The 23,563-nt window shown below is 35.8% G+C and overlaps 2 protein-coding genes across 5 annotated transcripts in view; both read right to left on the bottom strand.

Annotated features, from left to right (window-relative positions):
- The window catches only part of LOC138710111 (lon protease homolog, mitochondrial-like), a 26,228-nt gene extending 13,341 nt beyond the window's left edge, over positions 1–12,887 (bottom strand). Inside the window, exons 1-5 of one of the 3 annotated variants that reach the window (XM_069840744.1) lie at positions 12,356–12,887; positions 8,666–8,754; positions 4,970–5,136; positions 245–504; positions 1–163 (exon numbers count right to left, since the gene is read on the bottom strand). The exon at positions 1–163 is cut by the window's left edge and continues 29 nt beyond it. In XM_069840744.1, the coding sequence (XP_069696845.1) occupies positions 1–163; positions 245–504; positions 4,970–5,136; positions 8,666–8,754; positions 12,356–12,775 (1,099 nt within the window). In that variant the 5' untranslated portion in view covers positions 12,776–12,887. The remainder of the gene's footprint in view (positions 164–244; positions 505–4,969; positions 5,137–8,665; positions 8,755–12,355) is intronic. The other 2 variants (XM_069840745.1, XM_069840746.1) reach the window with 2 other exon arrangements.
- Positions 12,888–16,136: 3,249 nt separating this feature from the next.
- The window catches only part of Mtmr6 (Myotubularin related protein 6), a 64,050-nt gene continuing 56,623 nt past the window's right edge, over positions 16,137–23,563 (bottom strand). For both annotated transcript variants that reach the window (XM_069840742.1, XM_069840741.1), the window contains exons 12-14: positions 23,324–23,487; positions 21,258–21,461; positions 16,137–19,025 (exon numbers count right to left, since the gene is read on the bottom strand). In XM_069840742.1, the coding sequence (XP_069696843.1) occupies positions 21,312–21,461; positions 23,324–23,487 (314 nt within the window). In that variant the 3' untranslated portion in view covers positions 16,137–19,025; positions 21,258–21,311. The remainder of the gene's footprint in view (positions 19,026–21,257; positions 21,462–23,323; positions 23,488–23,563) is intronic.

Raw genomic sequence — 23,563 nt, 5'->3', positions numbered from 1 at the left:
CAGCTGGCTCTGCTCCGGTGAGCGCTGCACCCAGGTCCGACAGGTAGACTGGGTTGTCGACCACTCTCTGTCCAGTGTGCAGCATCTGCTGCAGTGATTCGCGATACAACGGATTCATACTAATGATGTCGCGGATGGTTTTGATTACTTCTTGTGTCAAAGCCTGTAACACCACCAAAAATTAGTTAAATTCACAACATTAATACATACAATTCTTCAATAACAAAAATGTATATATTTTCACCTTAACTTCTTCTGTTTGCCTGAACTTTTCGTGTGTCACATTTTCAACTTCCACCATGAGCACTGGCTGTGTTTTGGGAATTTCCTCTGCTGTAGTTTCCTGAGTATCATTATTTTCTGACTTCTCTCCTTCGTCAGAGACAGACGACGGTTCCACCGCATTCTTCTTCTTCCTACGTTTTCGTCTTCTCCTCTCTACTTCTGTATCTTCTAGAGACACATTAATGGCTGTTTTAAATATCGGAAACTTGATAGTCATTTCTGCAGCAGAAAGCAGTTATGTATACATTCCCTCTGAAGCAAAGTAACAGGAATATCTACTACCATGCTTATAAACAAATATCTGCCATGTCTCTGAACAGACATAAAAGTTTTTGACACAACGACAATACTGTTAGAAGCTCTACGCAATACACTAGTGATTCCCAAACTTTCCATCAACAGACCTCTTTTAATCATGAATGCTCACAGTGTTGACACAGCATTCAGATGATGAGCATCCAAAATTAAAAACGTTTTATTTCAAAAGTGATATTTTTTAATGTGTTACAGACATTACAGAAATGTGATTTCTTTGAAGAATTACTGGGTACTGAAGCATCGACTACACCAAAAAATGAGGACATCAGGACCAAATTAATAATTTCTATGTACCACATAAAATAAATTAATGGCATTCAAAATGGTATGAACACGTGAAAACAACAGAATCTGGAGGACATTTCAAATTACGTTAACTTTGTACACCTAATGGCAGAGTACTTAAGGGGAGGTGGTACACCCTATCTCCACAATGTTAAATTTGCTATCTTTATTTTGGATTTTCTCTAAAACTACCAATCCTAGGGCGATGAAATTTGGTACACTTATATATTGATGGTTTCTGTATTGATTGAAATTTTTGTAAATGGATCAGGACACATACACATTATATTTTAACCTGCCATGGTGTACCACCTCCCCTTAATAATCTTTCTATGAAACAAGCCAAAGTCAGGATAGGAGATGATGTGTCAGAGGAAAGTGGAGCAATATGATAAGGATAGTCTTTAGTGAAGAACTATTTTCAGAATACAGGAAGGGTGATAGTAGGAGGACGAAGAAAGTACATAAGATTTGCTGATGATATGGCAAGTAAGCAGAAAAGGATTAAATAATAACATTATCTTGTCAAGATAAAATTATTCACTAAAATATTTTTCTATCCCACAAATAATACCTTATAATATTAAGGGATACACCCTGGAGCTAAATGACAGCTGTGAATAGAATGGGAGGACGATAAATGCAAACAAGATGAAGACCATGGTTATTGGAAGAAAAATTAAAAAGGTAAACTTTCTAATTCGAAATGAGGCAGAAGAACAAGTGGACAGCTTCAAAAACTTATTTTAGCATAGTCTGCTGCCAGAAAGTCAAAATGAAGATAGCAATGGCAAAAATTGAAAAACAAAATTTGATGTCACATGGTAATCCAATTAACTTAGAAGTGAAATGTCTTGTTCTGGATGAAATCTTCAACAACTATAAACCTTGAAGAAGCAAAGACCATTATTGTAGAAACAGTTCACAGAAGACATCCAAAAAAATGACTGGAAGTATATTTACACAGATAGCACTATAAAGGGGCAGACACAACTTACTGGTTATCTTCGTCTCTACAAAATATGTAAAAATTTGAAGCTATTAACATAATGCTCTAAAATTTCTCTGGTTACACAAATATGTTGTTGTTGTTGTTGTTTTCTAATGCCAGGCATTTGACAATAAAGTCATTTGACCTCTTGCACTCCAATATTTTACAAAGATATTATCATGGCCAGCCACTGAAGCACAGATTTTGAGGTGGTTACACAAATATAAAACAGTTTTCATATCACCACAATCCAGACCCTCTTCTTTGTGGTTGAGGGTATGAAACTCAATAAGGCGTGGTATCCAGCACTGAGAAAAACACACATGAAACCCATCCATCCACTTCCAACAGTCCAACAACCCCAACATGGACTGCACAGACAAATTCAGTCCCCTTACAAATTATGACACGAAACTGCTGTAGTCATCTCTGGCACCCTACAGTGCCCACAGCTGTACACAAAACATCGCCAGTAAACCAGTCTCTTAGCCCAGAAAACTCTCATCCCATTGACGCCGGTCATGAAAGCCTACATTCAAAGATTCCAGTCCTCACTGTTGCGAGCCATCATGCATTTCACCAGATTAAAACTTAGGTAGGTGTATGTAACACAACATCTGGTAACTGTAATTCCATTCTACCAAGTCAGTCATTATTTTACTTGTATGAATTCAACATTTGAAGTCTTAGATCAACTAAAAGGCAACTGCTGATGGAACATTGCGTGCTTTTAAAACAAGAAGTTAGGGCCTATTTGTTTTATTTATAGCAAATTTTTGAATAGTTACTTCTCATTCGAATTCCAGTCTGAAATGAACGCAGTTCAATGTAAAATATTTGAAAGAACATTATGATATTTTTTCCCTTTTTTATATGTTTTTTTAAATAAGTCGCCACTATATAAAAACATATTTCAAAGATATAACTCCCTAAATGGGCACATTTTGTGTTTTGATTGAACTTAAAAATAACATAAACAAAGAATATCTACGATTCATAGGATCTTCAGAATAAACATTTCGATATTATGTTGCATGTGAATTTACAGAAAAAATAATATTTAATAAATGACTAAAAGATTATCTTCGCCCAAACAAAAATAAATATATAAAGACGTGTTATTTAATTCAATCTAAATAATGAAATTACTATAACAAATTTGGACCAAATACTACATTGTCAGGTTTTGTAGGTGTTCAGTTTGACGCAGAATTACTCACTTGTGAACGAGTGGATTTATGCCTGTAGATCAGGGATGGGCACCAAGAGCGAATTCTACTCTCTCACAGGGAGCCATATGACTTCTCTTTAACCCCTTTCTTCCCCACCAAACACCGCACAGCGTTGATGCCGTGACGGATGAATGTTAAGTGTCCCCGTTTAGAGTTTGGATTCGCTCCAGGAGCCCAGCCCTGCTGTATACAAATGAGCAAAATGTCCTCGAATTTAATTTTTGTATACGTTTAAGCACCTGAATGTCGTTACAGTTATGTTAATGTAACTTGTTTTATTAAATAACCACTGGGGCTTACTCCTCATTTTGCATTCCATGCCTTCATATACTCGTTTTTAAGAACTGACACGAATATAAGACCCTGCCAAATTTTAGAACATAAATCTAGCAAAATAGATGGGTCTCCATTTCCGAGTTGATAGCACTTTGAAGCACATAATTGAAAACAAATTGCAAATTTATAGGAAAATATGTGAATTAAACATGGGTTTCATAGTAAGAAATCCCCTGGGAACTGATTATGAATCACTTCAGGTCTGTAGAACACAGTTTGGGAACCAATGCACTGTATTGTAGTACGTACACTACATTAAAAAAATGCTAACTTATACATATAGCTTTATACCTCATTTAAGTTCAGATATTACAATCCTTCTGTACGTCATAGCATACATATACTTACCAAAATAGCATATTCAATACATACCAGTACATACAATCACAATGACTACTAAAAATCTTGCTTGCTTTATTTTGTATTGTGAGCTTTGGAATTAATGCTATGCCTATTGCATAACTCCGATAAACTACTAACAAAATTAAAGCATATTGAAGCTGCAAGTTACAAATCAAGCATTAAATTTTCTTAGCTTATACCAAAATACTAGACAGTAAGTGTTACAAGAATGTAGTATGTAAGATAGAATTACATATCAAGCATTTAACATAAACAATATTTTACTGTGATTTGATTAAAAACATACAAATTCAAATACTGGAACTCTATATGCACTCATATAATTAGACCTAATGTTGCAACATGCATAATTCTATTAAGGCTTTAATGTAAATGTTCCGTGGCACCTGCTTCTGTAAAAATTTCGTGAAATATAAAGCCGATTATGTTCTATGATGTTTTTCATTAATAGTCTAACAGTACTTTATCAACTAGCCCTACGTGATCATCTAGTATCGAATTTCTGACAGATAAATCCCAAGGTTTTGCAGCAGGTTTATTGGATATTTTACAGTTGGGGAAAAAACCCAACCAACTATTCAATCCAAACAGGATTCCAGCCCATGTGCGAGCATAAGTACTATACCATGCCAGAGCATTTACCACAGCAGAACTCAATCTCAATGGTGCTGTATTAATCCAAATCCGCCAAATTAAAAATGACAATGAATTACTGATTTTCATTTGTGACAAGACTACCACAAAACTGAAGCTTTCATCGTAAAAAAAGAACAGCACTTTCGATTAAGGTTGGAGGTCAATTTTCGGCCAGTTTAAGTTAAAAAGAGTGGACTTTCGCACATTAAGATTCCTCGAATAGTCATACATGTAGAAAATTTCCCCAAAACCGATCCATGATATATAAGTAATTACTGAGACTTTCAGTTAGACAGATCTGCACTAACATACTGTTACTATGTACTATAAAATACAATTATGAAACCAGATATTTCTTTTTAGTTAGTATGTAACACATGACTGTAATTACTCCAGATTTCAGTATGGCATTTGATCTTTCTGTTCAACTGATAGTAGAATTACAGCAGTGCGACAAGGATTACAACAACCAACCAATTGGACAATTTCGAGGAACACATTGCAGACGTGAATCTTTGCTTACCTGGAGGAACTTCAGAATCTTCTATTATCTGTCCTACAATGCGAATTCTTCTGTGTGCCATGACAACCAGACGTAGGCGATCTCCAAGATCTTGCATTTCATGAATTTGAGCAAATGTTCCAACAGTGTAAACATCTGACAAGTTACTAACAATATCCGATTCATTTCTGAAATAAAGATCTAACTATAAATTCATTCTTTTATTGCATTTTTTCCCCCCTTAAAACTTACAGAAAATTACAAATTAATTTCACTCAGAAGTTCTTCAGACTAAACTTCTCACTTTTTACAAATCTGATTACTTTTTCTGTGCAATGTTAAAACTGTTGTTGTTAGCTAATGCTGGGCTTTGGCAACGAAGCCATTAGCACTCTTGCTCTCCAATATTTCTCTGTTAAAACTTATCTCACTAATTCTGCATGCTACTGTTGATGAACAGCCTTAGACACACACAAAAAAAAATGACTGATCTCCTGTGGAATGAATCTGTTGAAGTCCAGCTTCGGGCAGCGCCTGGATCACACAACTAAAGAAAGGATGTTTATTTTTCACCCAATTTACTCTTGTATATATCTTTGTTATAGATTATTTATCATACTTGATCTATAAACAGCCAGAGAAAACAATAAACAAACAAAACAAAGGAAAAACAGAGCAGAGTCTTGCATCAGAAATTCGTTCACACGTGGGCTTTCTCACGAAATCAACCAACGTCTTCTGAAGGGGATTTAGCATAAGACAGTCATTTTTTTTTCTTTTTTTTTGTCTAAGATGACACATGCAAAAACAGTTCAAGAACTTATTCCAAAATTCTTACAGCATTAATAAAAATAATTACAGAGTTAGAAGTCTATCCACAGTGCGTTGGGAGTGATGCAGTCATTCACATCTCCTAAAAAGTAAGTAATGCCACACTGCGATCTTTCAGTCGCTCCAATATAGTGATCAATACATTCGCAAAGCAGCTTCTCTTAGGCTGCTTATACAATCCCAACCTTCCCCATGGTAACAGTCAGTCTCCTCCAGAGTGCAAGTGTGTTGTTTTTCTAGTACAGAATGTGGGCAATACATGGCGAAAGTTAAGCAACAATTTATAGACAGTTTCCAAACTCCAAATTCCGGCACATCCGGCGACACTGATATAACCTCTGCAGTTGCGAGCGTCGTTAAATAAAACATAACATTTATAAAAGAAAAGAAATAATTTCTATTTCAAATCTACCCTTTAATAATTCCAAATAATAAATATGAATTAAGCCTATTTTTAATATTTGAAGTATAGATCTCGCATTTTTTAATAGTACTAGTCTATTTTTTTATTTTAAGCTGCTTCAGTTGTGCGGGGGGAGGGGATCATAATGCCTCCTTACTCCCCTAAATGACACCTGTGCCTTTTAGCAACTAGCACTGGAGGACACAATTACACAATGCATCGTGTCTCATGGTTTGTAGCCAACTGGCTGTCTGACCACTCGCACATGTGCAGAAGGCAGATCTATTCGCCAGTAGCTTTCTGATTCATATGCTTAAGTCCTGACATGCTACTTCTTTGGGAGCTGCTGGTAAAATCTGTTACTTTACTGTTTTGAGGTAGCAATGTTTAGCTTGTCAGTGAGCGTATTTTAGATGCTACAAATTCAAAGTAAGATGCTAGCAAACAAAATAAGAAAAATAATTACAAAATAAATGCTTGTTTAGAAGTTTTTGCCAGCAAATAAAGAAGCTTGTTCAAAGTGAATAAATGCAGCATCGTGTAGATCATGCTTAATGGAAGGGATTCCTCCTTACAAAGAATTACTAATTGCTGAACTGTAAACTGTATTGTTATGCATGAATAGTAATTACAATCACTTGTAAATGCTAATTCATAAATATAGGTCTAAAATTATTAGAACTGATTGCAATATACTGCACTTATGGGTATTTCATGCAAATTTGTGCAAAATTAATTGCACCTATCCACTTAAACCATACCAAGTCAAATGTCTTACAAGTTACAGTAGTTTTGGAATTATACAGGATGCATTTTATGTGCAACACAGAATTAACCAAAGTTTATCCTTCATATTTAGGTGCACACTAAATGATTAAAATTCCTCCATGCCTTTTGAATAATAGTTCGAAAAATTAACAAACACTAATATCACTTGAAATATAGTAAAGGAACTAAATTAACAATAAACAGTAATATCACTTGCAATATGGTAAAGGAACTAAATTGAAAAACAGTAATATCACTTGCAATATGGTAAAGGAACTAAATTGAAAAACAGTAATATCACTTGCAATATAGTAAAGGAACTAAATTGAAAAACAGTAATATCACTTGCAATATAGTAAAGGAACTAAATTGAAAAACAGTAATATCACTTGCAATATGGTAAAGGAACTAAATTGAAAAACAGTAATATCACTTGCAATATGGTAAAGGAACTAAATTGAAAAACAGTAATATCACTTGCAATATAGTAAAGGAACTAAATTAACAATAAACAGTAATATCACTTGAAATATAGTATAGGAAGTGAACCATTGTGGAATAGGTAATGGTACATTATGCAACGAGCCTATAATGGTAGTAATTAAGACGTAAGTATGATTGTTTATGAAACGAGCCCAAGCGAGTTTCATAATTTTCATACGAGCGTCTTAATTACCATTATAGGCAAGTTTCATACGACTTTTTATGCTCGGCGATATTTCTAACTTGAAAGTATTGAAAATTAGGTCTTTTTATGGTTATGTGCGAACTGACCTGAATTGTGAGATGTGCGCAGACGCGAAAATATTGATTTTTTTCCGAGGCCGAATGTCATTGACTTTGGCACAGAATAAGAATGAACATTAGTCTGATATAACCTGGAAATTGATTTAGAAATGACAAACGAAATGACAAATTGAATTTATTTGAATATTATTCACAATTAACGCTAATTATTATAGTAACAGAACATAACCTTCTGCGGCAGTATTGGAATTCCAGCCTCCGTGACTTTTCGCTAATTGTCTGTCGATTGCATATCCGAGAATAATCGATATAACGATAGAAAGCTGACTTGTGATTGGCTGAAGACCTGTACTTTAATGAGTAGGTGTACTTTAATGATATGCATTAAAGGACTGTTACCAGGTGTATAATTACTACATTTCGGCATGGTCGAGCATAAAATATATTATAAGAAAGTATGCATCTTCATGACACATCAAGAATATTACAATTAATTCGTAAGAGATTGTAGAGGAGCGAGATTTTTTTTGTTACATAACTTAAGGAAAACTGTTATAGAAAGCAACATGATAATACCACTTATCATTCTTCAAACAGCTCAATGTAATGGTATAGAAAAATCTTGGAAAACAATTTCACATAGCTTCTGCCCTACAATATTCCCATTCAATGCGTCGTTTATCAATTATTTCTTTTCAATTAATGTCAAGTTACCTGTTACAATACAACCTTAAAACAGTCGATAATATCACACTTCACGAACTCAGTGCCAAGAGAAGCTTGTTTCACTCTCCTGGCTATATGTATAAATGCACATTTTCAACACCTCCTATGAATTTGGCGAGTGCAACAACTAAACATGATCCACAGTTAGCCTAAAGACATGTTTAGCTGTGTCTGCCCACTGCAGACAGACTTCATAACTCTATTCATTATTCTAATAGACTGGAAAATGTTATCTCACGTACTCTTCACTGGTTTTAAGAAATACTCCTACATAAGGTTGGTTTAACTTTACTTTCCGTCGTACAAGATCAATTAATGTTGGATTTGTAATCTGAAAAGAAAAAAAAAATGGATGTAATATTTTTTAACAATGTGATCTGAAAAAATTGTTTTGTTATATGTAGCCTCATTAAAATTTCTCTATTGGTAGCTTTCCACCTTCCAATGGATACCTCTTTGAAGGAACTACCAACTGTCACATGCTGCTACACTCACTTTATCTAGCTACATGGTAGGCTAAATTATGAAGTAATGTAGAAGATAACATGCCATTACAAACTTCACCTTACGTTTATCAAGACTTTAACGTATCTGGCATAAAAACGGGCGCGCTTCTATACAGGGGCAGTGGCATTTCCTCTTAGGTTAGAGCCCAGTTTAGGTGTGTGTGTATTAATCGAAAATTAGGGGCTAGAAAATATTGAGAATAGGACGCATGTTTATATGACATTTTTTTTTTCGATTAATACACACATAGGCCTACCTAAACTGGGCTCTAACCTTAGAGAAATGCCACTGCCCCTGTACGGAAGCACACACAAAGAAGTTTACTTATTAGTAGGGCAGCCATAAACCATAATGATAATCCATTTTTAACGAATGTGAGTTAAAGGCAAAAAAAAGTTGCATATTCCATCCCTGTTAGAGCTGTAGTAGCAGGATATCGAATTATTAAGCGTGGAAGATATTATAAGGCTTTGAAATTGGCAGTTCCTAAAATAATGTTGTTTATTACGAGAAACATGACGCACATAAACAGCATTTCTCATTAAATACTTTTAATGAAGGAAGACATTGGACGGTAAACATACAGAACTGCAAGGATGTGAAAAACAAAATGCTGAGGAACAGTGGGGAGGAATATAGCCTGCTACATGAAAGAACATTATAACTGGAAAGAACCTCCAAGTGAAGTAAGTGTATAAATGTTGCATTATCCAACATGGTAAATTTATTGTGGGCTTGTTTTTATTAGGTACTTTTTCTTACTGTGTCAATTTCTTCTAGAATTGTGAAGTGTATGTTTTAAAAGTTAGTGCACTATTTTGTAAATCACTCCCATTTAGAATACCTTACTCCACTGATTATCTAACGTCACTTTGAAATATACACATGTGGATTGATTAGTATGAACTTCTATGTTTTTAGGAATGCACTTGCTTCTGCAAGTATGATTGTCAGAGGGTTACCCTAGATGGACATCGGCATCCGTTTTCTGAGTTTTACAAAATGAACTTTAACCCTCCACTGGTATCTATGGGTCAATATAGATCCATATGGCTAGATATCGTAATGTATATTTAAAAAGTAATACCAGTTGAGGGTTAACAACCAAAATAAATATATCGTCGGTTTCTTGGTAAAAGTGACCAAGTCCAAAATTGAAAATTGTTGGGAAAAGGCATTTAAAGGTTTAATGATCCATCCAAAGATAACTGTTCTTCTTTAGATGTTAGTAACAAGTTATTTTGAAGCTAAATGTGCTATATTATTAGTTTTTAATATATAATTATGTCTTAAATTTTCATAAAGGTTGGATGCCTTGGAATGTGACTTGGTCACTTTTACCAAGAAACCAACGATATGTCAGAAAATATGGAGATTGAGCCTGTACATTGCTGTGTTGCAGAGGATATCTCCAAAAAAAGTTGCTCATTTTGCTATTTCATAATCTGGTCCGAAAGTTGTGTTAGACAGAATAACAATTGGCGAATGGTAGTAATCCCCCAGTACTGGCACTTAATAGGATTGAAATATTTCAGAGAAGCAAATCAGAAATTCCTGTTTAGTGGCCATAGCTTCCTGCCATGTAACAGGAATTTCGCATTGACTAAAAAAAAGAGAGTAGCCTTAAGTCCTGTAAGTTATATGTTTCTGAACAGTGGAAACATGTTATGGAGTCAGCTCGCTCAAGTAAGCCATTTGTTATTAAGGAAATAGATAAGGCACATTTTCTAGTTTTTTTCAGTTCTAGAGAAAAATATGATGAAAGATGCAGATTACAAAATTACATCGGGAATGTGGCTCCAGATATCTTCAGACATCGGACGACAGTACTGTTCTTTGATTACGAAAGGCACACAACGTACTAGAGCACTGGAGTGTGTTTGATATAACTAAATGTAAAAGTGGCAAAGGTAACACGTATGAACCACTCCAAATCAATCCAGCCAGCATATGAAGATATTCTTCTACTCACACTAAGGAGAAGGCTGATCTGATAACCATGTGTAACTATTTGGAACCTTAGTATACAGAATTCTACCACAGCTTAAAACTTAAGGACACTGGTCTTTGTAATGTGACTGCTGGGAAAGAAAGTGTTTAGGCCTATTCGTTATTTTCGTTTCAGTGAAGACAGTAAATTTGAATTATTTTTCAAAATAATTTAGGCAAAACGAAAGTGTTTGTAATGTTATTTTATATTATTTAATACAGAATATTAATAACATGTTTGTATCGTTCAGGTATAGTGTACAGTACTGATATTCTATTACACTTGAAATACTCGGCATTCTTATCATTTTGAAGTGTAATAACTTATAGGTGCATAGTGAATGATAATGTGAGCTGTTGACTTGCTATGTTGTATTGTATTTTATTGTATATATTAACATTCCATGGTATTCATACATGCTTACAGCTAGAATATGGAACAAGTCAAAAAAACTTAATACTATTATAAAATCTTAATTTATAGTCACAGTCTAGATGAAATATATACAGACGAGATTTACAAATATAGTCTACTAGTACAACACATAGTTTTAGTATCAATTTCATAAAGTGTTATTCAATGTCATGAATTCACTTACAGAATAGAAGGCGTGAGAAATTAGGTACTTCTTTAATTTGGCCCTAAATAATTTTATGTTTTGAGTTTCATTTTTTATATCGATAGGGAGGCTATTAAACATTTTTACTGCCATATAACGCACTCCTTTTTGATAGCACGATAGACTTGCCGATGGAGTATGAAAGTCATTTTTTGACGTGTATTTATGCTATGAACTGTTGAATTAGTTACAAAGTTTTCACGATTACATACGAGGAAGACTATTAATGAAAAGATGTACTGACAAGCCATGGGCATTATTTGTAGTTTTTTTAAAATAGTCCTACACGATTCCCTAGATTTGGCACCTACTATTATTCTAATTACTCTTTTTTTGTAATAGAAATATATTGTTGCTATCTGTGGAATTTCCCCAGAATATTATTCCAAAACTCATTACCGAGTGGAAGTATGCAAAGTATATTGTTACTAAAACAGTAGTAATTGAACAACCTAAAATTATTTTTGCTGCATATTTGTGGGATAGATTATACTGAATGATATTATACTGACTCCTGTAAAGTAGCTCAAACAGATTATGCAACCTTATTCTGGGGAGGTATTCAATTATAGTCCTTTATTACCTTGGTACATACGCTTCTCCTACCGCGCCTTAACCCCACTCTCACCACTACTGCTACTGACCAGCAACAATCATTGCGGTGGTTCTCCCCCATATTTAATATAGCGTATTTGATATTAAAATTATGAACTTTGCGATTATTAGTGGAGAGAACCGGTTGTTCAAAAATCAGAATGACACCACTGGTCGGCAGAGCTATTAAACGATTCAGACATAATATAGTAATATAATTACCTCAATTAACTTAATAAAACGTGGAAAAACAGGATTTCTGCTGATTGCTATCAGAGGTAATTGTGGCCAAACTTCAGGAACTACTACTGTTGCTGGAAGAGAATGATGTGTTGGATATTCGGTGTCAGAATTATCCCCCTTCCGATTTTTTCCGTCGTCTTCCTCAGAACCATCTGTGCTACTAGTGCGGTTAGTGCTAAAACTTCGTCCAGTCAATGCCAATACAGGATTCCGTCTTGAATTTATATTCACTGAATTATTACTATGCCTACTTATTGTAGTCAAAATTCCAACACTTCCTCGCTTTTCATTTTTAATAGTAACTTTTGTTATGGTATTACAAGCGTAAGATACTCTTCTGATATTGTATGAATACAACAACTTCACGCAACCGGAACGACAACATAATCCTGATAACATAATCACTTACAGAGACAAACTTTTCGAATTTACAAACTTCAAATCAATACACTATCCACGTTCCTATCACGTCGAACAGAAAACTTACATCATTCTCACCGCCGTCTCGATCGCACCACTTGAATTACACATCCAGTGTAGCCACCAAACACGGATGAAACTTGTAGTGACATTATCAAAATTGTATTCTTGCAAGCGTCGTTAAATAAAACATAACTATTAATTCTGACGAAGTTACACATATAAACTATAAAACGCCTTTGGGGTTCATAAAGCAATACCACAGTCTGCACAGTATTAAGAATTATTCAAAATGATCTGTCCCCAACAATCCATAGCTGATGCGACCGTAGCGCTCCAAGCGGCTAGTAAGCTAAAGCCATACGTCATACGATTAGATATTTTCTCAAATGTGATGAATGCAACCGCTCTCTTCAGTTTCTTGCTACTTAACTGTAGAAGAGACCTGGTGAGAGCTAGGCTGGGATTCTTGACCAGATCTTTGCCAAGAGATTGACCATACGCTTACCATTTTCTTCGGTGTTTTCTGACCCATGCTTTTAATGCGGTTGTTACACTTGATTTGCTGATTACAGCGATTGGTCCTGGTCCAATATAGGGCCAGCTTGTCTGCTTCTCCATTTCCTTCAATGCCGGTATCAGATGTCTCGGCACCCACCATAATTCTACGAAGTTATTCATTCCGTGACAATACCAGGTTCTGAAGGAATTCCCACAGCAATTTTGACATAACCGGTGGAAGTGAAGTGCCTTAAAGGCAACTTGATTATCTGTTAAGATGAGAATATGTTTGGTTTTATATTCTTTCTCAACTCCTTTTTGAGCAAAGGTCACGACTGCAAATATCTCTGCCTGGAAAAAACAGTACAATCTCTTCCAAGACTGACACAAAGTTTTATCTTGGAGAATGTACTGTATATCCCTGCTCCGGACCGAGTCCCTACACACAAGCCATCTTTATACCAAATAAGAATGTTCTGGACCCTTCTCACTTTCTGCTTATCTGATCAATCTGCTCAGGATCCTAAATGAATCCTGAATGATCGGTCAAAGCAGTAGCCTACTATATTGTCATGAGACCTAATCTCATTTCCAAATCTGAGTTTTTCAGCACTGCATCTTGGATCAGGAGACACAATAACTCCTTCTCTGAGTTCTTTCTAGTGGAACTGTAGAAGTGCTTTTAAAAGCTTCTATAGTGCAGAAGCAGGCGAGTCTTTGTATAATTTCCATAAAAATCTCTCTCCAAAACTTATTAACACAGAAAGCCGTTACCATTGTGAGCACCATGCCAGTGCGTCTGCATGTTGATTTCCTCCAAATTTGCAGTTCGTATTATCTGCTCAAAGTGCGACTGCTTTTTTTTTTTTAATTAACATTATTTAAACACTAAAAAATGTATTACCGATAATGGTTTCTATAGTTTATCCAGAGAAAGATTTAAGATCCTGCACTTTAACTTGAATTCTCTCTACAGGATTAAAGTTTCTAACATGCAATCGAAATATTTTCAGGTACTTATTATTCAACGCATTCGTTATTATCGAATTAAAATTAGCTTTCTGTAAATCAGATTCTAGTCCAGAAATTGCAAATGAGATTAAAACATTTAGTACAAATGCGTCAGCTAGGACACATGTAAATTTTGGTTCAAAAGTACACTGAAAAATTCACAAGTCCAATGCATGGCTGTGTGAATGCTCCTTCAGCAGCTGTTAGTTTCATTTATTCCTCACAAAGACTTCTAATTTTTAAAATCTTTAAATGCACAACTTGACGCATTATTTAAACACTAAAATATGAACAGAGGTGTAGAGAACACTGCCTCCTTGTGGAGCATCCTGGATAATGCAAAATGGTCTTCATGTGTGTCTGCATGTCAATTTTGTGGAATCGTGTAAATAAATACTCTGGAGTAATAGTCCCACTATCGGATTTTCGGGTTGGAACATCTACAAGAAACATTTCTCTGCTTCCCAACGTCTTGAATATTCTCCAATGGAATGCTGGTGGATTTTCTCAAGGGAGGAAAAAAATCATAATTATTTAAATTACTTGAGGAAAATGAGACAGATGTATTCTTAATCCAGGAGTCCAATTTAACATACGAACAATTACATTATTTTCTATACCAAAGTATTCTTTATACATCTTACCGAAAGCAACACAAATTTTCATAGAAATTTTAATTGGTACCCAAACTTCATTCACTTCGAAGTTTCAAATCACAAAAGAGATGCACGATAAGACAATGAAACTTGATGTCTGGAAGAACAACAGACACTCCATAATATATGGCTGCTACAATTCTCCTCATATACCCGATCTTATCTTCATATTGAGAAACTCAAAAACCATATTTATAGGAGACTGCAATGCACACTCAACTCTTTGGAGATACAAAGACATTAATGCCACAGGTAGAGGCGCTCTACTTCAATGGAAGTAATATACAACCAAAATGATATCTGTCAGATTCATGTATCATGCTGGCCTCAGTAGCGTAGTTGATATAGCGCTGGCCTTCTATGCTCGAGGTTGCAGGTTCGATCCCGGCCCAGGTCGATGGTATTTAAGTTGTTTAAATGCGACAGGCTCATGTCAGTAGATTTACTGGCATGATATAAAGAACAACCGGATATAAATCCTGATATCCTACTGGTATCATCAGATATAAAAGATAATAAAATAAAACATAATTTAATTTCTCATGTATCATACAGGATATAAATCCTGATATCCTATCGATATCATCAGATATAAAAGATAAGACTAAAAGGGAAATCAACAAATTCGCCTTTCCTCAAATTTCAAGGGAGCCAAATGGACAAAATACACGAAGACAACAGGAAATGAATGGAAACTATTTTCAAACAAAACATAATTTCTTCTGATAAGTTAAACAAACTGTTTTGCTCCCTAATACTAAAAACAGCACACAAGCAGATGCCAAGGAAAAGTGTCAGTAAGTATAAACGTTTTTGGGTCGAGCGAACTTAAAAATATAAAATTTGACAAAGCATGTTTTTAACCGAACTTGCATTACTCAGAAGTACATTACGAAACATCTGTTCCCACAATGTCTTCTAAAAATGTCAGATTCTATAATGTATTTTTAATTTTGGCTGACAAAGAAATCTTCTAAATCTTCCAAATTAAAAAATTAGCTGTCAATACCATCTGTAGGCACAAAAACAGCGGGAAACCTGCACTGGAGCATCAACTAGATTTGTTTTGACCTCTTCACGTAACACTCATCTAGTTAACAGACCTTACTCAGTTAATTGTGGCTTATCTCTATTGCGGTGCAAGGTGTGGCACATCTAGCTCGTCGTTAGTGGAATGAAACAAAACATTTTATGCTATATTTCGAAATTTTCTTGTACAGTTGTAGCTACATTTCTGTAGGTCACTATTTCTTTACATGATTTATTCCCGTCCGAACTTTCAACCTGCATTGAAAGCAAGTGAAACATATTGTAGGAAAGTGACCACATGTGCAATGAGGCTATTCAGTGTTGGACATTGCGCATATCATTTATTGGTCTGAATCCCTTCACATCAAGCTCTGTATAATGTAAAGAATCACTCTGTCGGCTTGCTCTGCTCTTTACTGGTACTGTAATATGCGTACAATGTAATAAAATGGGCTACACATAATCCAAATGAAACACACTCAGTTCAAATATTCAGTTTATACAAATAACTGTACCAAAAAAAAGTTACCCTTTGAAAAACACTGGCTTCACAGCACTCCAAGAATCCATTTTCACCTTCAGCATAATTTTCTTCCTCATTAGCAGGATACTTTCTGTTGCAATAGCAACACTAATACGCACGTTTATCTATATACAACAGTGGAAGAACTAAACGATTAAAATCCAAATACTGCTTTCTTAAGTATTAAAAATTCTGTTGCAAGCATCTACTGGCAAATAAAGATGGCGATGAAATTCCACGACGAATGGCTTTTCATTATCATCGTGACCATTGGCAATGTCTATGAGGGCAAAGTGATCCACAGTTCTGGCGTGAAAGGAATCTTGGGGTTAATGATGAAGGTCGAAGTCTACCTATTGCTGAAGGACGAAAGGAAGGGAAGTAGTTCCACATAACGCAAAAACTGCACCTTGTATGAAGTTACAATATAATACTTAAACGCTGTAAACGTCAAATTTTGTTGGAAGGCATATGTTACTCAATTCGAGAACACTTTTCAAAAATCGTAATACTGAAATTACTTCATTCATTATACTGCATCTTTCTTTACATTCTTAATATTTTAATGTATGCACTCTTCTTTATGTTGTTTTGTATTAATGAGTCAAGACTTAAAATACCGGTAATAATAATAATAAAAAAATAAATAAAATCGCCTACTTCTTGAAGAATTCTGAAACTTTACATTTAGCAGTAGAACCTAAAAATTCGGGAACACAAACAAAACACTGTCATTTCAGAGCAGACTGATGGTACATTATCACATCCAGTATTAATATCAATTAACAGTGAATTATAATACTTCTCCTTAGAAATAATTTAAATACACAATGTAGAGAAACTTTCAACAAAGATTATTTAAAACATGTATCATTAAATTAGCGTACTGAATAATGAACATGACAAGATACGAACAGAACAGTTTATGACTGCAAGTTCACTTAAAAGAAAAAAAAAATCATTTTAAAAATCCTGCAGAAACATGTAAGTTGAAAAGTTCGTTGTTATCCTATTCTCTCATCACTTATTCCGTTCATTTAGACTTATCTTTGCCTCATTATCCCTCAAAAAAAAAAGCAATCAGATTTCACAAACATATAAAAAGTATAATGATTAAAAATATAAAAAGTAAATATGTACGACAAAATATGAGGAATGCACTAAAACACAACATATTCGGTGAACATGTAGATCAAATTTATGGCCAAAACGTTCTTAGATATTAAGTGTGTATATGAAATCTAGAGACCTTGTGTTTTGTTGTTACAAGAATATCTACAGCATCAGCCTGAGGCCAAGCTGGTACTTGAATTTCTACGTAAGCTAATTCTACTGATAACACTAATCTAGGTCCTAAATTAGAAAGCTGTATTTAATGACACTTTCATGGTGTGTAATATGCCATAACAAAACAGAGATACACAAGTCATATCTTTTTCAAGTTCATGATTGGTTAAAAAATGTATGTGTATTTGAGAAAATAGAGATTTTAGTGTAATATTCTGAATATCACGATTTCATTTAATCACTATGAGATAGTTGGTTTGTGAAATTAATTTTATAAAGTATCATATATAAGTGACTTCATGACATTTGATGATGATGTTAATAATGATGATGATGACGATAATAATAATAATAATAATAATAATAATAATAATAATAATAATAATAATAATAATAATAATCCAGACACAAAACTAAAATTACAGCACTTCTCTAAGAACTTTCTGGTCACAAAATACAATTCTTTGCTTGATTTTCCCGCACACCGTGGCATGTGACTTCGGACATACTGCTGACGTCCTTGCAAAGTTAAGTGAACGAAATATACAACTAAGCAGGCTGCGACCGTCTCCCAAGTGATTCATGAATTTCTTTCCACTTCAAAATTCCTTCTTTAAATGTTAATCGAAAAAGAAAATTAAATCTATGACATCAGCAATACTCATACCAACATTTCTACAGAAATTAGATCTGAACTGCCATTTTAACATATAGGGACGTTCATTGCTACAAAACTCTTAACTTTTCTTTCATATACAGCAGAGTATACAAGTGAAAAGATGTGAGTCAGAGATTACGTTACTATTCACAAATTGTGCAAATATTTAACGAGGCACAAAACACAGGAGTTTTCACTTGAACCATTCAAGACACAATGAAGACAAGAGAATCAGAGTGACTAACAAATCTTAAACATAAATACAGAAACAAGCACTGATAGGAGTTCTTCACTTCTTGTGCAGTAACGTCATATAAAGCACACTTTGGTATTTCAGAATCTCTTGTCTTCCTATGTGTCACTGAAATAACCTACAATTAACGTTTCTTTAAAAGGCATGATTAACAAGGACTGGTGGCAGAAATACTCAACTGTTCATTAAAGCCAAAAGTATTGCAACTTCACAGTCACTGTTTACGTATTGGAGTTATACAGCAGACAGATATACAGTACAAAGTTGTTCACATCTGACGAGGCTATGGTGAAGGCAGCAACCGAGTCAATCTGTGAGCAGAAACACTAATTATAACCAGACAACAAAGTCAATATGAGGATTTCTCCTCTGTCCATCCATCCATTCACCTACTCACACACCCATCCATCCATTAGTATTAAGTTTGTATTGTAACAGATGTATTACCTTGTGTAATCCATGCACTTTCAATATATAATTACATTAATTGTAGTTTTGCATGTTAAGCTTATTTAGAATTAACTTTATATTGTATGCTATGTACTTTTTCTTGTGTACTGATGCCATGAATGTTAATAAAGATCTGATCTAATCTAATCTGATTTGATCTAATGTAATCTACTTCATTGTGTTAATTTTCAACTAGCTGATACCTCAACACTGAAAAGCGTGTCTTTAAAACGACAGCTGAGAGCTGAGTTTGCTTAGTTGCTACCATCATTGTTTTTTTAAATTGGTTATGTTAAGACACTTTACCAACTGTTATGGTTATCTAGCATCTCAGTGAGATGAAGGAGACAATGCCAACGAAATGAGTTCAGGGTTCAATGCTGAAAGTTACCCAGCATTTGCTTTAATGGGTTGTGGAAAAATCCCAGAAAAAACCTCAACCAGGTAACTTGTCCCAACCAGGATTCGAACCCGAGTCCACTCGTTTCACGGTCAGGCAGACTAACCGTTACTCCACTGTTCGCTATGTATCCTTATATAAGCGAATTTATTCCCAACTCTCATTTGCCGTATTATCAAACGTGCTCAAACAGGTGAATAAATTTGCCTCGTGTCATACATGCTTTAGTGATTTAAACATGTCCTGTAATGATTTTTATTAAGAAGTGCAAGTCATAAGATAAACACATGGTGAGCACAAATGATTCAGACGATTTCGCAGCCATCCTATATTAATCAATTAATTGAAGAGTGGCTAATGAGAAAGACAAGCTACGGCGCAAATCAGTCACGTGGTTATCATGGCCTAATATAAATAATGTTCAAAATTCTACAAAAACAAAGCAATTGCTATATTAAACTCATGTTAAACATGCATTTATATATAAACTTGTTCAATGTTGGCCATGCTATGACTAAAATGTGATGTCGCGCCACAGCCTGTCTTTCTCGTTAGGCATGAATCAAAGCTACAGCCTTGGAATTTGACTGGAATTACAAAGCAACGCCCAAAGTTTTATTATAGGGGCCATGGTAACTATCGAGATTTTTGTTGTTAAAATATTATGATGGTTTTACTGACAAACTAATATTCAGCAATGAGGCAACCTTTCATCTGAGTGGAAAAGTCAATCTTCATAATGTGTGAATGTAGGGATGTAAGACTCTACACTTGAGTATAACGTGATTCTTCGTGTCATGTGGATCATTTTTCTTCATATTTAAGCAACAGTAACTACCCTGTTTGCCGGATCACTTCTTTTTGTGGGGCTATATGAAGGAAGCCATGTTTGTTTCACCCTCACCACACAGGCTGTTGTGCTATGGGGATAGTTCCTCACTGGTGCCTGCTGAGCCATTTCTCAACAGAAACAAGTAGAGTGGCCTTGGGAGGCAGTTTATTGAACAAGTCCATAGCAATCGTTTTTGGATTTAGTCAATCTAGCAATTGGTACTAACAGAACAGTTGTATCTTGTGGAATAACCATGAAGTTCAGATGTTCTTACGGGTATATATTTGGATAAGTTATTTTTGACCTGAATTGGACAGTGAAATGTGTATAGATTTATTACAGTAAGTATGCCTTCACTAATAAACAAAGGCTTACAATGGGTAGGGATGGGAAACTTGGACTCTCACTTTGAGAGGGGAACAGAGGTTCAGGACGTTCAAGAATAAGGTGCTTAGGAAAATATTTGGGGCTAAGAGAGGAATGAAGTTACAGGAGAATGGAGAAAATTACACAACGCAGAACTGCACGCATTGTATTCTTCACCTAATATAATTAGGAACATTAGATGGACAAAGCACGTAGCATGTATGGGTAAATAAAGAAATGTATATAGAGTGTTAGTTGGAAGACCTGATGGAAAAAGACCTTTAGGGAGGCCGAAACGTAGATGGAAGGATAATATTAAAATGGATTTGAGGGAGGTGGGATATGATTCTAGGGAGTGGATTAACCTTACTTAATTAGGAACCGATGGCGGGCTTATGTGAGAGCGGCAATGAACCTCCGGGTTCCTTAAAAACCATTTGTAAGTAAGTAATACTCTCTGCAGTTGATGATGACAGTAGAAATATACCGACTTACGATTAGGGCGAGCAGGCATAGGTTGGCTGTTTTCTGCAGATGCTCGCTTGTCCCTCACGGTGACTCAATGGAGTTTGATCGTCGGATTTCACGATAACATGGCCGACACACAGGCACAGCACGCTGCGACAGATGTCCTGGCAGGGGCGTGTGCTTGTCAATGCAGCGGGTGCAGAACACCTCCCCACACTTCCAGCAATGGTACTGCAATATCAAGCAAATGTTTGCTTATGGTGGCAGTAATGCACTAGAAATCGAAGAAATAGAGTTACCAGCGACTAATAAGTATAGTCCACCTATTAGTGTATTCAGTCAGCACATTGAGACAGGCAAAATACTGAAATATATCGATGCAGCAAAGAAGCTAATGGAATAAAAAAAAATCAAGGCAGGTTATTAGAAGAAAAAGACAGTTTTTTAATAGATGAAGTACTTATACAGGGTGTTTCAAAAATACGGGGCATAATTTCAGGTATGTATTTCCCACATGTAGACAATCAAAATAGTTCATTACATGTGTCCGGAAATGCTTCATTTCCGAGTTATGGCCTTCACAACATTGAAACTCACCAGAAAGTTTTTCTTTCCGCAGGTCGTTGTCATCACAGAAGATATTCAAAATGTCCACCTCCTGCTTGAATACAGACCTCACATCGATGTCTCATTGACCTGCGAACACGATCCCAAACTCCAGGAGTATTGCGTATGTCCTCAGAACATGCCACAATTCGATTCCGAAGGGATTCCAAATCAGGCACTGGAGACGAATAAACCAATGATTTTAAATGGCCCCACAAATAGAAATCGAGAGGGTTCAGATCAGGTGAGCGTGGAGGCCAAGCAATTGGGCTACCTCTACCTATCCATCGATCAGGAAACCTTCGATCCAAGTACCGGCGAGCCGTATGACTGAAGTGTGCAGGAGTGGCATCATGTAAGAAGTGAATGTGTTGACGATTGATCAGTGGAGTGTCTTCTAAAACATGAGGTATGGTTCTGGTGAATTTCAATGTTGTGAAGGCCATAACTCGGAAATAAAGCATTTCCGGACACATGTTGTAATGAACTATTTTGATTGTCTACATGTGGGAAATACATACCTGAAATTATGTCCCGTATTTTTGAAACACCCTGTATATCAAAACCAGTATTAAAATGTTCTACCTTTTACTCTCACGTATAGTAAAGGAAAAATTAAATTAACCATTCAACTCTATTCACAGTGAAGATATCAGCAAGAAACACCGAAAATAACCTCTAAGACCGCATATTTGGAATCCGTTTATTAGATTCATGAGTTTACAGTGTCAGAGAAGAGGGCTGGAAATAGGCTTGTCATTACTACAAGACACAATATTTGTTGGACCTGGGCTTGCCTGACGTGGAACCCAGGTCCACAGGATAATGAATTCAGTGCTCTAGCCCCCGCGTATAAACATGTAAATCAAGCTGTAGGATGATCTTCTTCTTGTTCAATTGCGTAAATGTTAGTCCTCTTGCTCTCCAGTATTTTTGAGGTACAGAATTTGCTTTTATGGAATGAGCCTTAATCCTACATGAAGGAATCGCACCTGACTTAGATGAGACTGCCTGCGGAAACTGGAAAAATACTACTGGGATGCTGATGGCAAATGGGGATCATCCAACTGCTGAAACATTAAATACACACTGGTGCTGCCACCGCCACCACTACCACCCCTGCTGCCACCACCATCATCACCACCCCTATCACCAACACCACAACTGCCACCATTACCATCCCCCCTACACCACCACCGTCACCCCTTCTGCACCGCTGCCACCACCACCACAATTGCCACAGTACATCCCCCTGCGCCACCGCCACCACCAGCGCCTCCACCACCACCGCCACCACCACCTCCTCTCTGTCGCCACCTGTGACCCTGCCTTTACCTCCAAGGAAATACTCCTGCTACTCATTTCTGTCAGATGCCATAGTGCAGCCAGAAGGATTAGATCACTGGAGAAAATCCATGACATCAGGAATCGAACCTGCGATATTTCAGTCTGCATATTACGTCTTGCGTTGGTGCTAACTTAATTACCTTCCTACTGAAGTGGTCAAAAGGTGTTGAACAGACACATTCCCGTATGTTTCTCAGCGTCTTCCAATCCAGAGCAACAGAATTCAGTTCTGCAGCTAACTGCTCCACACTCAAGACGTCTGCAGGATTGCTGCTCACTTTGGTCGAGTCACCACCGGACATCCCTGGAATCAAACAAGGTGATGGATTATAAACACTGATTATTTCTGTCACATTCGGATTATTTTCACTGTTGCTAAT

This window comes from Periplaneta americana, chromosome 12 (assembly GCF_040183065.1).
Source record: "Periplaneta americana isolate PAMFEO1 chromosome 12, P.americana_PAMFEO1_priV1, whole genome shotgun sequence".
NCBI classification, from domain to species: domain Eukaryota; kingdom Metazoa; phylum Arthropoda; class Insecta; order Blattodea; family Blattidae; genus Periplaneta; species Periplaneta americana.
This window is presented reverse-complemented; position numbering and strand designations above follow the sequence as displayed.